This window comes from Falco cherrug, chromosome 15, assembly GCF_023634085.1.
Source record: "Falco cherrug isolate bFalChe1 chromosome 15, bFalChe1.pri, whole genome shotgun sequence".
Classification (NCBI taxonomy): Eukaryota; Metazoa; Chordata; class Aves; order Falconiformes; family Falconidae; genus Falco; species Falco cherrug.
Genome location: NC_073711.1, coordinates 2,629,277 through 2,643,663, shown reverse-complemented (window position 1 = coordinate 2,643,663; position 14,387 = coordinate 2,629,277). Strand labels below are relative to the sequence as shown.

At 45.7% G+C, this 14,387-nt stretch overlaps 1 protein-coding gene across 2 annotated transcripts in view; it reads right to left on the bottom strand.

The window, feature by feature from the left end:
- Positions 1-11,413, bottom strand: part of LOC102051492 (vascular endothelial growth factor receptor kdr-like) — a 141,962-nt gene extending 130,549 nt beyond the window's left edge. For both annotated transcript variants that reach the window (XM_027809307.2, XM_027809308.2), the window contains exon 1: positions 10,552-11,413. In XM_027809307.2, coding sequence (XP_027665108.2) covers positions 10,552-10,615 — 64 coding nt within the window. In that variant the 5' untranslated portion in view covers positions 10,616-11,413. The remainder of the gene's footprint in view (positions 1-10,551) is intronic.
- Between the last annotated feature and the right edge of the window lie 2,974 nt (positions 11,414-14,387).

The window sequence follows — 14,387 nt, the reverse complement described above, 5'->3', positions numbered from 1 at the left end:
AAGGACATTCTGCAGTACTGCACAGCAGTGCGAGCTGCCCAGGGCACTTGCAGACCTTGGACCAACTCGTTGTATTTACAAATGGATCTGATTTATGCTGGTGAGAGATTCATGCTGTCAGCTTTGTGCCTCCTATTTCTGGCCAAACCGATTATACCCAGTCATTTATCTTAGGATGATTACTCCTGTCTTCCCAAGCAATAGCTGCCTGTTTCCTTTATCTTTTTAATGTAAACTAACTTGAAAACAAGATTTTTATATAAAAATTTCAGTTAAATGAGGAGGATGTGGAGACCAAAATTCTTAGGTCAAGTGGTCAGACTAAGGGACATCCCAGGCAAAGGTAGACAGAAAGGCAGAACGTCAAAGCTGCGTTGCTCAATGCTGGACCACAAATCCACGTAGTATTTAGAAATCTACAGTAATGTTTTAAAGTACAGTGATACTGTGATATTGTACAGTGCAAGAGCATATGGCCTAGAACGGCAGCTATACAAACTCTGCTCCATGGAAATCAAAACTAACTCAGTTTTAGCTTTTCCACTAATCCCACTCCAAGCACAGAATTTTCAGCTTTACTGCTTCGATTTTCTCAAAATTACAGGACAGGTTTGACAAATGAAAACTGAGATTTATACCCAGACAAAACTGTCTCCTTTCCTCTTCTTTTGTCCTTCTGCCAGAAACTCTCCAGAAGGCTGAAAATACTGTCATGAGGAATGCTAAAACAAATTGTGCACGTATTCTTGGGATGGGAAAAGGAGAGCCTTTCTCTTGGGAGCATTAGTCTGCGCTTGTAGAATTGTGGGATGTCATAGTGCCTGTCTGTGGATGCCCGCCCTAGATGATATTGTATACCAGCTCTGACATGCTGGAGGGTACATTAGGAAAATAAGGTTAGTAATTTATTTTTAATAACAACATAACAACCATAGCTATGCACAAAATTCAATAGAGATCAACTTCAGTAACCAGAAGAAGGCACATTACTTCATGATTTATTAAATTAATAATGGCATTTCACTATGTAGGTTTGAACATTACCTTTAAAATGCAAAGTAAGACAACAATAAAAAAGGCGAAGTAAATGGCTAATTTATACTAATGATTTTTATCCTTGATATAAAGGTCAAAATCAGTTAATATATTGTGAAGCCCCAAATTTCTTTTCAGGGTCTCTCTAGCTCCTCTTTCTAGTCTAAGAGTGTTCTTCTGATACAAGCCATAGCATATAAACTACCAACTCTGCCGGTCTTTCTGTTTGAAAAGTCTATAGATCAGAATAATCCCATGTCTCCGTAATACTAAGAAGAAGTCGGCCTTGTATACGTCCTCCTTCAAATGTAATGACAAAATATCCTGGTGGGGATTGCAGCGTACAATACTGTCTGGAGCCAGATGGAGAGAACCTTTGACATACCCTGCTCAGCAGCCTGCTGTCTTCCTGAATTCACCTTGCCCAGCCAGTTCCTTCACCCCAGGAGGCGTGCCATACCCAGCCTTTGGGTTTGACCTGCACTTCTCTTTCATTAAGGGCAGGGTAATGTTGCCCAGATTGACCCAGAGAATGAAGCTCCCCATGTTTATTTGGCTTGGTGGGAAAGCCATGGGAAACCAGTCCAAATGCGAGCGCAGCCTAGAAACCCCACAACAATTCCAAACCCCTACATACATTGAACTGAAGACTTGGTTTATCTCTTTTCTGGAAAGTCAGAACCTGATATATCAGTGGATTAAGTAATAAAACTGTTAGCAGGATCATTAGCGGCTTCATGGTAACAACTGGGCCCTTGCTTTCCCAGAGACCCATGGTATCATTATGTTTGGAAAAGTCATCACTGAGTGGGATGATGAGCTGTGAGAAACACACGGCTCTTTCAAAGTGAGATGGGCCAACTGCATGGAGATCACAGCCAGAGGAGGCTCTGCCCCAGGGAATCCCTCCCCATTGCATGCTCCACTCCGTTCATGCTGACGTAGGATTCTGGGGATTAATTATTCTCTGGTAATTCCTATTGGGCCAAACCCCGTTCTCTTGCCTTAGCTGTTGCTCTGTCCTTACTCAATAGAAAATTTGCCAAGACTGAAGGAGAGTTGTTTTAAGCATGAGAGCCTCCAGGAGGTCTAGCAGAACGGGATCTGTAAAGCCAAAATAAATGTGAAGCGAGAGCGTACACTGGAGCATTCAGGAGTAGCAGTAGGGGCTGTTGTGCTGCCTCAACAACTGAATGTTGCTGCAGTCTCGGTGTGGGGGCCACACACTGGCTTTCCTTCATCACAGGAAAGTAGGCAGGTTACTTTGTTTTCTGAGAGTGAATTTTCACTTCCGAAACAAATTAGGATTTTCCAGCAAGATCAGTAAAATCTCTGCCTTTACAAAGCATGCCGTGCGAGAGCAGCTTCCAGCCAGTTCTTTCCTCACTCAGATTCTACCACAATATGTATAAGTGACCATAATAAAATAAATGTTCTCAGTCACACAAAGGAATATTCAAAGACAGACTATTGTCTTCAGCCAGGCTACAGCTTTAAACCTGTGTAACGGAGAGGAAAGCTTGTCCCAAGTGCATGAATATGAAATGAAAATAATCCAGACACCATCCTTTTGTAGAGAAAAAAATGCGACAGGCCAAAAGGTTAGCCGATTCTCTCTGCTTCACACCATGTAATAGCTTAAATTGTGTTTAAAAGGTTCTCAGGGTGACATCATTGTTTACATTCACTTGAATCATCCTTTAATTGTAACAGTACAAAACCCTTTTAACTAGCCAAACTCGCTGTTTAGCTCTGTCCTGCTGTGTCATGCATCAAGAGCTGGTACAACTTCCTTGCCTCATATGCATCCAGAAGGAGATCTGGGGAAAGCATTTCTCCCCACACCTGGGCACTGCGTTACTATTTCTTCTGATATACCTCATGGGTTAAGGAACAAAGTAGCACCCCCGCTTTAAGGTAGCGGAGGCTCACAAAGTCCTTTCCCTTATCTTTGCAAATTAGCAATGATAGTATTAATTCAGGAGTGAGCAGTGAATCGAGTGGGTACCCGTCCTTAAGCGGAGGTGGGGGATGCACCTAGTGACCCAGTACTGGACAACACGGCACCTGTGGGATCTATTTTTCTGCAAGGAAAGACAAAGACCTTGAGGTTTGCAACTGATAATCCACAGTGCTTTACTTCCCTCCTTTCAAACACAGTCACATGCGTCTTCCTGTTCAGAGTTCTGGGCAATCTCTCCCAACAGCCATTTCCTGTATGAAGGCGTATTGTAATTAGCATTGCCCACAAGAAGGACTTCCAAGTGCTACCGTGTAGGCATGTGTTACGGCCCCTCGGGGAGCCAGCTTTGGGCAGCTGGAAGAACAAGTGAAGCAGCAGAGGGGGAAAACACGTTCTATAACTCCTGGAGGACACACTGTAGTAGGCATCTGCACATTAAAGGTCTGAAACACCAACCCCTACGCAACCCAACCCAAAAGCTGGGGAAGTCCAGGCTCACTATCAGCTTTCAGGGATGATCCCTACGGCTACAAAGGGCCAAAGCAAGCCCTTCTCAGTAGCTGTGAGGGAAATGGGGATGAGAACCTGGGTTCTGGGAGGCTCCATGCTCATATCACCTGCTGCAGGCTTCTGGGAGCATGGAGGAAATCGCTTTAACTCCTGAATTATTGTGTTCAGCACTGATTTCAGTTAATGAGATATAAGTTAACAGCAAACAGGATGAGTGCCTTACAGAATAGCTGCTTCTGTGTATTTGTGTGGAGGAGTATCCCTATGAGCAGTCCCATTTTACTCATAGCTATAGAGGAACAGGCAAAGTAGCCCCATGGTGGCTGGTGCTTTTCCTGCAAACTGACCTTACTGTATCTGTAAGGAAGAATTCAAGGTGTGCAATTTCTGAACTGTGGGCTCTAAAGGAACAAAGATTTTGGCTGAGGTGTTTTAGATTCATGGCAATTTTGTAAAAAATGGAACAGGTAATGACTAGGTCAAGCTTCCTTGACCCTCAAATCAAGAACAATCCCAGCAGGGCTGAAAGCTCCCCTCTCTACTTCCTTGGCAATCATGTTCCCACAGTTCAGAAAAACACAGGAAGATCTAAGGAAACCTATGTGGAAATGCAGAAGACAAAGGCAAGTGATCTGAAAATAGAAGGCTGGTCCATATATTTCCTTTACATTCTGGGCCTGAGTTTAGTTTTTGGCTGAATTTTGAAATCTTGAGGGCCATATGCTTTTGCCATTCACTGCAGGGCACAAAGGAAAATGGCTCATTCAGTTTTTCATCATTCGAAGGGTTAGATGAGGTCCTTTCCTTCTTGCTCAGTATTGTCAAGGATTCCTCAGTGCTAAAAGCTTTACTGCTTAGAGCCACAACAAAAGCCCTGAGAACCATGGTTATACACACACCACACACTAGCTGTGACTCCTTCTGTATTTCTAGATATTGGCGAGGAAGGCTCGCAAACATGGCTTCTTGTAAAATTCAGTACAGCAGGAACACTTAGTGCATCTGCTCCCAGAAAATGAGGTTCACCTGCAGGTTTCAGGCAAGCCCACTTTGGCTTGCCAAAGCCTCTGCACCAGGCACAAGTTTAAAGGCAAATTCATTTTGGTATAGGGAAGAGAGACTGTGCAGACCCATGTTGTGGAAGGGCTGAGAAATTCCTATTGGCTTTTTCTAATGTAAAAATTTGAGGAATCCTGAGCCCTGAGGCGAGTTCAGGAGACATCCAGGAAAGGGGAGGGTGGGTGGGGGGTGGAGAGCAGGAGAGGGATGTTAAGATGTAGTGGTGGCAAAAAGTATGTGCTATAAAGACAGACTAATCCAGGGACTTGGGGATGAGGGTATTGGACTGACTCATAAAGCAGTCCACAGGCTTACTTTCTCTCCATCATAAAACAGTTCACAGACTTACTCACTACCCATCAGAGTGCATAGCTGTGTAACGCTGTTAGTGACAGCCTAATACGAAAGTTAACAACATTGGCACAGGGCAGCAGCTCAGCTCCCTCAGTGTGTGAATTCACCACTTAACATTTCCAAAGCCTTTGAAAGCACGGAGCTGAGACAGTCATTCGGGTACATGCAGTGTAACACCACTGATGGCTGCCCGTGCTGCAAGCCCTGTCTTAGCTACGGCAAAGACAAGCACCATCACACCAGATTCAGCTCTGTGAAGTGGGCACCGGACTCGGTCCAAGAGTCTTGTTTTGTATTCTCGTTATTGGCAAATGCTGGAGGTATGATCAGCTTCTAAAAGCAGTCACAAGATTTGACTAGTTCATTTCCACATTTATGTCACTACCTGGTTTCAGGTGAGCTGGGGTTCCCCACACAAGTGTGTTCAGCACTTGGGCAGTGATGAATTTGCACAAAATGGGCAACCATCAGTTTTGCCCATCACAGCCTCGTGAGATCAGACTCCCGACCTTCTCTGAACCTTCCTCCTTCCCCACTTAAGGAAGCGGCTTGTGGACAAGTCTCTAAGGTCGCACCTCCCATAGAGAAAATCTTGCTTCAAGTGATTTGTTCTAATCTTGCCCGCTCTCTGCTGCTGAAGTTCTGCTCCCTGGGGCAAGCTTCAAGCATGTGCTTATATTAAATGCCATTTCCAGATAGTAACCTTGGGTGGCTGATTTTGGCAGCTCCTATTATTTTCTCTGTGGCCTTAATAAGAAAAATTAAAGAAGTGCCTGATGTGGTGAGGAGATCAGTTCTCTCTTACACATATTTTATGCCAGCTTATTTAGGTAACCAGTTTTTTTGTGGTCATTGTGGCTGAGTACAGTTGGATGCTCTGCCAGAAGGTGAGGACCGGAGGAACAGGAATGTCTTGATCAGCATTCAGAAGCCTTCATGTCCTGTCAGTCATCTGAGCTGGATTCTGAAGGAAAACACTAGGGACAGATTTATTTTGTTCCTAGCTGTTGTGTAGATATTCCAAATGCCTTTTAATGACTTCCACTCTTAATTCCCAATCCAGTGACATCAGGCTGGTTTCGAGAAAAAAGGAAAGGTGGAGCAGGGCTGGTCAGAGGAAATATCAAACTAAGCATGTGAAATTTGGTAGGGCTGAGCTTCAGTGTCCTTCTCATACTCTGAAAGTAAAATGCTGCCTCCTGAAAATTTCTTGCGTAGTTTTAAAAAATGCAGGTTGCTGTTGCTGCCCCAAAACCTGTTTTGCAAAGTAGACTGAAAGCAGCTTCTTTGTTCACCCTGTCCTTTGCTGATGATCAAGTGACCCTTGCTGCATATACTTCGCAAATGTCTTTGGAAGCAAAAGATGTGTTTCATCTCTGAATGTATACGACATAGGGCAGATTTTCACCCCCTTTCAAACTGTGCTGGCAATTTGGCAGACAAACTTAGGGAAAACAGAGCTCACCTACCACTGACTGTACCTGAGAAATCTCCCGCTGTGGTTGGAAACCTTTTGCCCTTGTGCATAAACCTACTAGAAACATAAATATTATATATTCAGCCCAGCTTGATATATTGCTTCAAACTGAAGTAGACTGAGCCATTGCTTTGTACAAACACTTCATCATAAAATGAACAATTCAGAGACTGTATGAAAGGACAAAGATAACTCAAATGTACCCTGTTGCTCTTATTCAGATTGATACATAGTAGCAGGCCAGGGGAAATGTATGCAGATAAGGTGAGTTTTTTTAAATTTTTAAAGAGAATATTATAAGATCTTATAACAGAAACCTTCAACAAACAATCTGGTTTGTATTCTCAGTATTCTTTTGGGTATGATGCTGGTTTTCAGAAGTTCATGGAGTATTCAGAAATACTTTACATTTTTTTCCTTGCCTTAAATGGATAAATTGGTGTAAAGAGATTTCCAGTTGGTTTTGAATGTGGCAGCTTCAGACAGGAGGCTCGTATATCACAATCTAAAAAAAAGGCTACTCTGCTTTTTATAACATTTTCCCACAGTAAAGCAAATGTTTAGGAATAACACCAATTAAAAGACACATTTTTGGTTTACTAGAACTGATCAACAACCCATATTGTAAGCTATCCAGTCCTCAACCTTCCAGCACTGGCTGCCTCAGAGAAAGGCAAAAGCATACCCTTAATGCCTCTGACTTTGCAACAGTGCAGCGCGGAGCCCGCAGCCTTCCCGGCTACACGCAGTGAGCATCCCAGTTGGCAAACCAGAAGGAGTCTGCGCTCCTGAAGCTTTTGGCTTAGCTACGTGGTATAATTGAAATGCATATGTTAACAAGCTCAATTACCCATCCTAGTATATTCTATTTGTAAAAGAGGTTGCAAAATGAAACAAACAAAAAATCAATTTCAGACTTTGCTTTAAGTTCAAAGGGATCAGGCAGGACCTAATTTTTATCCTTGAAACTTGTTTTCCAGTATTAAATCGCTGAAATTGCTGAGTTTATTCTAGTGCCTGAAAAGTTATTTGGATTGCTCATATATTAAAAACTTTTTGATGATCACGTCAGGGTAAAAGATGCTAAATTTTTCATGCAAGATGTAAGGTGTTGCAGGGTGTAAGTTTGTAAAAAATTCTTTGCAGATTGTTTTGTAATGGGCTGGTTAATATTTAAAATGTGTGGCAGCTGTTTGCATCTGCACAATAATTACTACATCAAACGTTCTGAGCAGAAAGACCTGAACTAGTACTCTAAGGACTTGAACATAAGCTGTGTAATAAGCAAAAGGAAAGTGGAAATGTAATGATACTTGTAGGACTGTATTAGGAAATTTAAGATGCATAAAATATTTTGAAGCTGTTTTCTAATAAGGCAAGAAATTACTGGGATGATGTTTGCATGGTTTCTTCCCCCTGCTAAACACCCACAGGGACTGAAAGGGCGAAATAAGGTAGGAGTCCTCTAAAGGAGACCAGCCTTTGATCTGGATGAATTTAATGGCTATGGTTAACTTCTGTCTGCTGGCACCCATGGCACACTTAGGCAGCCTTGGCCAGCTGCTGAGCAGGATGCAGAAATAGGACACAGCAGCTGCAACCAGCTACCAATACAGAAGGAGGGGGCACTTGGACTCCTCTGCGAAGGTTTGGTACAAGCTGAGAGTTTTCACTGAGGCACCTGCAAAGCCCTGGCTGGGGAGTTATCCCTGGCTGGGCAGTTGCGCTACCCTCACTCTGCACCTCAGCTACTGAAAGTCTTTCATAGCTTTAAAATCTTCTGTCTGCATTGCAGAGGAAACGAGTTGAATCAGAGTCAGCCTCTTCAACACAACTCAGCCCAATTTTGACAGCAAAGATCCCAGAGAAGGTTTAACCTACAGCCTGCAGAATAGATCTACGTTTCTGATGCCTCAGGAGGGCAAACAAAGTTTCACTGAATTCATGGCTGGAGACAAACTTTGAGGGAAAGGTAGCTGAGGAGTTAATACCTCAACAACATCAGTGCTATCCAGAATCGTCCAACTTCCTGGCCCTATTTCTGTTTGGCTTCCAGCCTAATTAGGGCACACAGAGACTTTGCTAACATATTATCTTTTCCTAATGATGGACAAAGGTCTGACATCCATAATGCTGCTTCCAAATCCATCATCAGTCTTTGCCCACAGGGACAGTTAGCGATGTGCCTGCCTTCCTTTCTTTTCACAGGATGCAGACATCGCCTTCTCTCTGCCTTCTCTGTGCCTGGTACTGATGGGAGAATGAATCTGGACCAAGTTCCAAGGTTACTAGGGCCAAAATTATTAGGAAAGTAACCTGGTAAGGACAGCCCAAAGTCAGCCCTGAAATGCAGGTAGCAATCTGGTCAGGCTTTTCACACACCTCCTCAATAAGAACTGCACTATCTCCACTTCATTCCGGAGCCTCAGGAACACTTGTGGCATTGCGCATTTTCTCCCACCTCCCAAATACTTACTATCTCTTCCTGATCCATGGAAGTCTGGGGTGATTTATGCCTTTGTGAAATTCACACTGGATTTCTGGTAATATGCCTTCTATGGGCAACTTTTCCAGGCTATTCAGACATTAAAACTAACGTAGCATGCAGCTGGCTGCTCGTGCACGTGTCAGCCAGATGGAGCACATTAGGGGAATTCTCCGAGGGCTGCGGGAGCTTCCTATGCTGCGCCAGGTGCAACTCAAAGTGTGGGTACCGGTGTCCAGCGTGCTGCGGGGCTGCCTTCCCCGGGGTTAACTTGGGCACTGCTACTGCCGGTAGCTAGGCTTTCTGTGGTGGAGGGGCTCCTTTTTACCTGCAAGGTTTGCTGCTTCAGGATTGTTTGGGTTTTTTCTAATGAGGGAAAGCTGGACAAGCCCTTTGGAGCACAGTCTCAGGCTTAGTTGTTTATTCTGTAGGTAACTGTGGGGAAGGTGCTGTAGGGGATATGCAAGATGCACTGGGGCTAGTGCTTACCAATCAATTCCTTTCTGCAGAAGGAATAAATTAAATCCCTGAATGAATCCAAGAAAATCAAGGACAGTGATGCTTCACAGTGTTTCCAGAAGCTATTGTTTGGATATTAAATTACAAAAAGATTATAATATGCTAAAGAAGCAACAGTCTTGTGCTGTGAAATACATTCATCATAAGAAAACCCCAAAACATTATTGCTGTCAGAAAGCATTCCCCGGTAAATAACAGCCCATCTCCTTTACACAATTTGCAGTGTCATGAATGAATAGCATGGTAATGCAGTGAAATCCTTACACTTAATGAGATAATGAAAAGTCATACGGCAGATGGAAAAGCTCTTCTAAATCTCATTAACCTGCCTCTTGGCTTTTCTGGGATTGGCGAAAAGTGGGAGTAACTCCAGTGGGGACAACGCATTTGCAGCGGGGTAAAAGGAGCGCTGGAGAACAGGGAACATAATCTAGTGCCTGGGCTAAGGGGAGTCCAGCAAAGAAACACCACATGAATAAGAATTGAAATATCAAAGAGAAGGCGGGCATTTGCCCGCAATGGCTGTACCCACACAGCCCATCAGCACTCCTGCCTTCTGAAGAAAGCGGGCTAGCCCACGCGTTCCCTGTCATGCCACGGAAGCCTTTTCCTCCTCAGGCCTGCTTTGAGCCATCAACCGCGAGTTAAAACACGGGGAGGGAGACGCAAGGGCCCGCTGCTTTTAACCGAGGTGCTGAGGAGGGGGAAAGAAAAATAATAAATGTCCTTTAAGTGCAACACACTTCAAGGAGATTTCTTCCCTTGAGATACGGCTGCTTGGATTCCTAAATCTCTCTTCATGAAGCCTCCCTCAGAGGCCTAAAACCTGAGGTGCCTGAAAGGTGGCACCTGCCCACCGGGCTGAGGTGGGGAGAGCTCCCCGTCCACGCCGCCCTGTCAGCACCGCGGAGGACACCCGGGCGTTGCCCCTCGCGGGCGGGCGGGAAGCGCGCGCCCCCGCCGCCCCTTGGCGCCACCTAGCGCCCTCGCCTGAGGTAACGGCGGAGAGCTCGGTCGCGCCGGTGGCTGCCGCACGCCCCGCTATAGCCCCCTCGCTCGCCCCCCGCGACACGGCAGGAGCCGGGCACGGCAGAGTCCCGTGGGCGAACGGGGAGAGAAGGAGAAAGCCAGGTGTGAGGCGAGTCTTACCGTGCAGCAGGAGCAGCCCCTGAAGGGCACAGAGGGCCAGGGCGGCGGTGGGCCTGGGGGCCATGGCCGGTGCCGGTGTGGGTGGCTGCTATATCCCTTGTGAGTCGCAGGGGGAGAGGTCCGCGAACGGGGACAAGTTTTCTTTCCAGCAAGGAGTTTCTGAAAGCCTGCGGGGCTGGAGCGGGAAGGGAGGGGAAGAGCGGGGCGTGCAGAAGTTCCCACTTGTTGATTCCAGTTAAATTGTTCTCTCCATTCACCGCTTCATCCTTGGGCTGCAGATTTTGTTTTCCTTCCTTTCTTCTCCAGGTGCACGTTTTGAGGCTTTTTTCCCCCACCCCACAATAACTTTATTCCTCGCTTCCCCCTGCTTTGCTAATTGATGGGGTGCCTGGAGGGGCGCGTTACTCTGCCTGAGAAGAGTCGGCTCCTCAGTCCGCCTGGGTGGCGCAAAGTATCTCCAGGGGTTAAAAAGCAGAGAGCAAAGCACCAGAAAAAGTTTGGCAAAAAGTTTCCTCCAGTCAGTGAGTCGCTGTTCTGAGCAGTCCTTTGCCTGGAGTTTGGGATGAGGTGGCTGAACTGAAAAGCCTCCTCTTAGATGTATTTATCCAGGGAGGTGCAGGTGCTGCGGAGATCAGGAGGAAGAATAAATCCCTCAACTTCAGCTGGAGTTTGCAAGGCAGGAGGAGAGGGAGCTTCCAGGTCCCCCAGCCCGGCTACCTGCCGGGGGGCACCCCGCAGCGCCCGGGGCAGGCAGCCGGCAGGCAGCGGGGCTCGGGCATGGCCAGATCCCGCCTTAGGTGATTCTCTCTTTCTCTCCCTCCCTTTCCCCCCACCCCTCTGGGTTTGGTTTGCTTTCGCTGGGAAGTTTGATGCGAGCCCGAGATTCTTTATAGGGACAGGAAAAAAAAAAAAGGAGGAAGGAGAGACGTCACCAGCCGAGGCAAGGGGACTTCACTCTCCCTCCCTGTCATTTCACAGAGCTCCTGGATTTCCTGTTGCTGCTGCTGCTGCCTGAGATGGGGCAAAGAAACGAACCGAGTTGCCTCCCACTGCTTGCCAGCATCGCCTGTCCCTGCAAAGCTGGAGCTGCGTGAGCATCAGGTGGCAACATCTTCCCCCAGTCCTGCCCCCGCTTCCCTCAAAGGCAGAAAGATGGCCAGTGTCAGCAGCTCCCTCCAGGCTTTGGGGCTCTCAGGGCTCCGGGGCATGGGGAAGGGGAGTGCAGAGGGGCACCAACTGAGAAACAGGCTTTCTTGCAGGAACGCTGTCTTTGCCCCCGTCCCCTGGTAGTTTAGCAGTTTGGGGTTCTCTGTGCCACTCAGTGTGTCCTGCTGGAATGCCACTGCCCTGCTGCTTCCCTTCTCACAGCAGCCACCACTGTGCATCCCTTGCTCTTGGGGCACGTAGAAAGTTTCTTCTTTGAATAGGATATTTCAGGCAACCCTAATGGTGTTATTATTTATATAGCACAGCTGCCTCCCTGATCTCTCATGGGTTTCTTGGAGCAGCTGCTCGTGTGTCACCTGAGCATTATCTCCAGGCACTGGGGTGTAGACAGATCCACCCACGCACTGAGGCTTCCAGCCTGTCCACGTGCCTTTGCTCTTGCCATGGCAGACAGGATTGCAGCAGGGGCGAGCACTCCTGCGGTGGTGGGGAACAGCGTGGTTTTAGCAGGGGACACGGAGATGCTTCTTCCCCTTTTGCCTCTGCCCCGGGAGAGCACAGTCTTTTCCTCATTCAGGGCTGCTCCTTCAGCCGCAGGTGCCTCGTGGGCCAGTGCAGCCTCAGCTGCAAGGGTCAGAAACTGTGTTTTGCTAGTGCCAGACATCCTGGGAGATGTCCCAGTGCACTTAAAGGGCACTTCTAGAAATGCAGCCAGCACTCAGGTGACGGGGAGGGAGCTATTCTGTGCTACTGCAACATATGTACCAGTTATATGGCTTTTAATGTACACAACCCACTACACTATACTGATAATGAGAGAGTGGTAGCAGCTCTACAGCTGCCCACACACATTGTCATTCCCAATAATGCCACAAATGAGGCACTGGGGTTAAATGACCTGTTACAGCCTTACAGTAAAGCACTGTCAGTCCCCATGGCTGAATGATGGGGTTTGTGTGCATTTTTTTTTGTTACTCTTGCTCAGTTAATTTTCAAAAGCAGAAAGGTAGCAGGTGCATTAGACCTTATACTGTGTGTGTATCAAGGGGTTTAGTGAAACTGAATTATAGTCAGGGTATTTTGAAGTTTTCCATGCCTCTTTTTAGCATACTTCTAAATTCTTAATGAACACAAAAAGTAGTTGTGCTACATTAAAATGCACTAGACCAAAGTGAGACATAGATATGGTTCTGTGAGTGACAAATCCATATGTTATTCTGCAAGAAAAAGCAGGCATTTCAGAAGATCAGAATTGATACTTGGTGTAGAAATGTCCCAAATTCAAACAACAAACAACACAGAATAGCCTCAGATATTTTCAGTGTTATGAATAAGAAACATCATTTCTCATGCACAGTGTTAAATCAGGAACACTTTTCTCAACATCACATGATGTCATCAGTTAGTTCTAATTTTCATATAAATGCCTAGGTCATTCTTAAGATGACAAATGCCTCTAATTAATTTTTAGAACATGGAACTTCCCCCAGATCTGTGTTACAGTAATGGGCTTCTGAATAGTTATGGGTAATAGTAAAGACCAATCTTACAGGAAGCTTAACTGAAGAATGAAAAGTCTAGCTTAATTATGGAACTGTAGTTAAATTTTCATTTAAGGTGTTTAAGAATTCATTGGAGATTACTGACCAGCTGCTAGCAAATCATGTTGTATTTGTGTAATGCCCCAGATAATCTTTTATCTGTTGATAATTGATCTTTTAATTGAGATTAAATGCCTCTAGTGTATAGTTTGACAAGGAATTCAGTGTGAGAATGTAGCTAAATGCTCCTGGGAGCTATATTTAATCTTTATTTGCTCCCTTGAAATATGCAAAATCAAAAATACGGCTGTAAGAATGGCATGGTTTGTTTCTGAGCATCTTCACCTTCCTGTAGCAACCTGTTAGAGCTTTTCCAAAGCATAGCAGATTTCCCTAACACAGCAGCATGTTCTGTTTGTACAGATGGCAAAAGCGATTTGCTAACTGGACTAGAACCTCTTCATAATAATACAACTCCTTTTGCCATGACAGTTATTCCATTTGAGGAGCTCAGAGCTCTTTGCTAATATTAACAAATACCTTTGCCTCACAATACCTGTGGGAATTGAACTAGGGCTAGAAAAGGTCATTTCACTCCCTAATGAAATGCTTTTAGCTTTGCAAAGGCGCCTGGCAGTTGTAACAGTATGACCATAACTAAACAGAATAATAACAACAAGTAAGTGGAGGTTGCTGGGTCTGGTGGAAATACTAGACAATGGGGATGGAAAGCCATAACCTGTAAGAATCTGGCCAGAGTATCGGGGCTATGGACTGGTGCACCATGAAGCATTGTGTTCTTTAGGACCAAGGCAGTGTAGTCTGTGAGACCTGCACTAACAAGAGACTTGCTTGGCCATCCCTTGGAGTACCTTCCATCCTTTCTGGCACTGGCCTGACACAGAGGGTTACATGCATTACTCCCTTGTGTCTACTCGGCAGGGGATGATACCAGAGCTGGGAAGCCCTTCACTTTGTGTTGCCTCTCTGTTGGTGTTCACCATAAGCAGTCACGCATCTAGGAAGCACAGCAGAGGGAATGGCTGTCGATCAGAGCAGGGCCTATCCTAATTGCACCTTCCACTGTGTGCTGTGTTTAGCCGTAGCCAAAGGTAAGGTATATCTAAC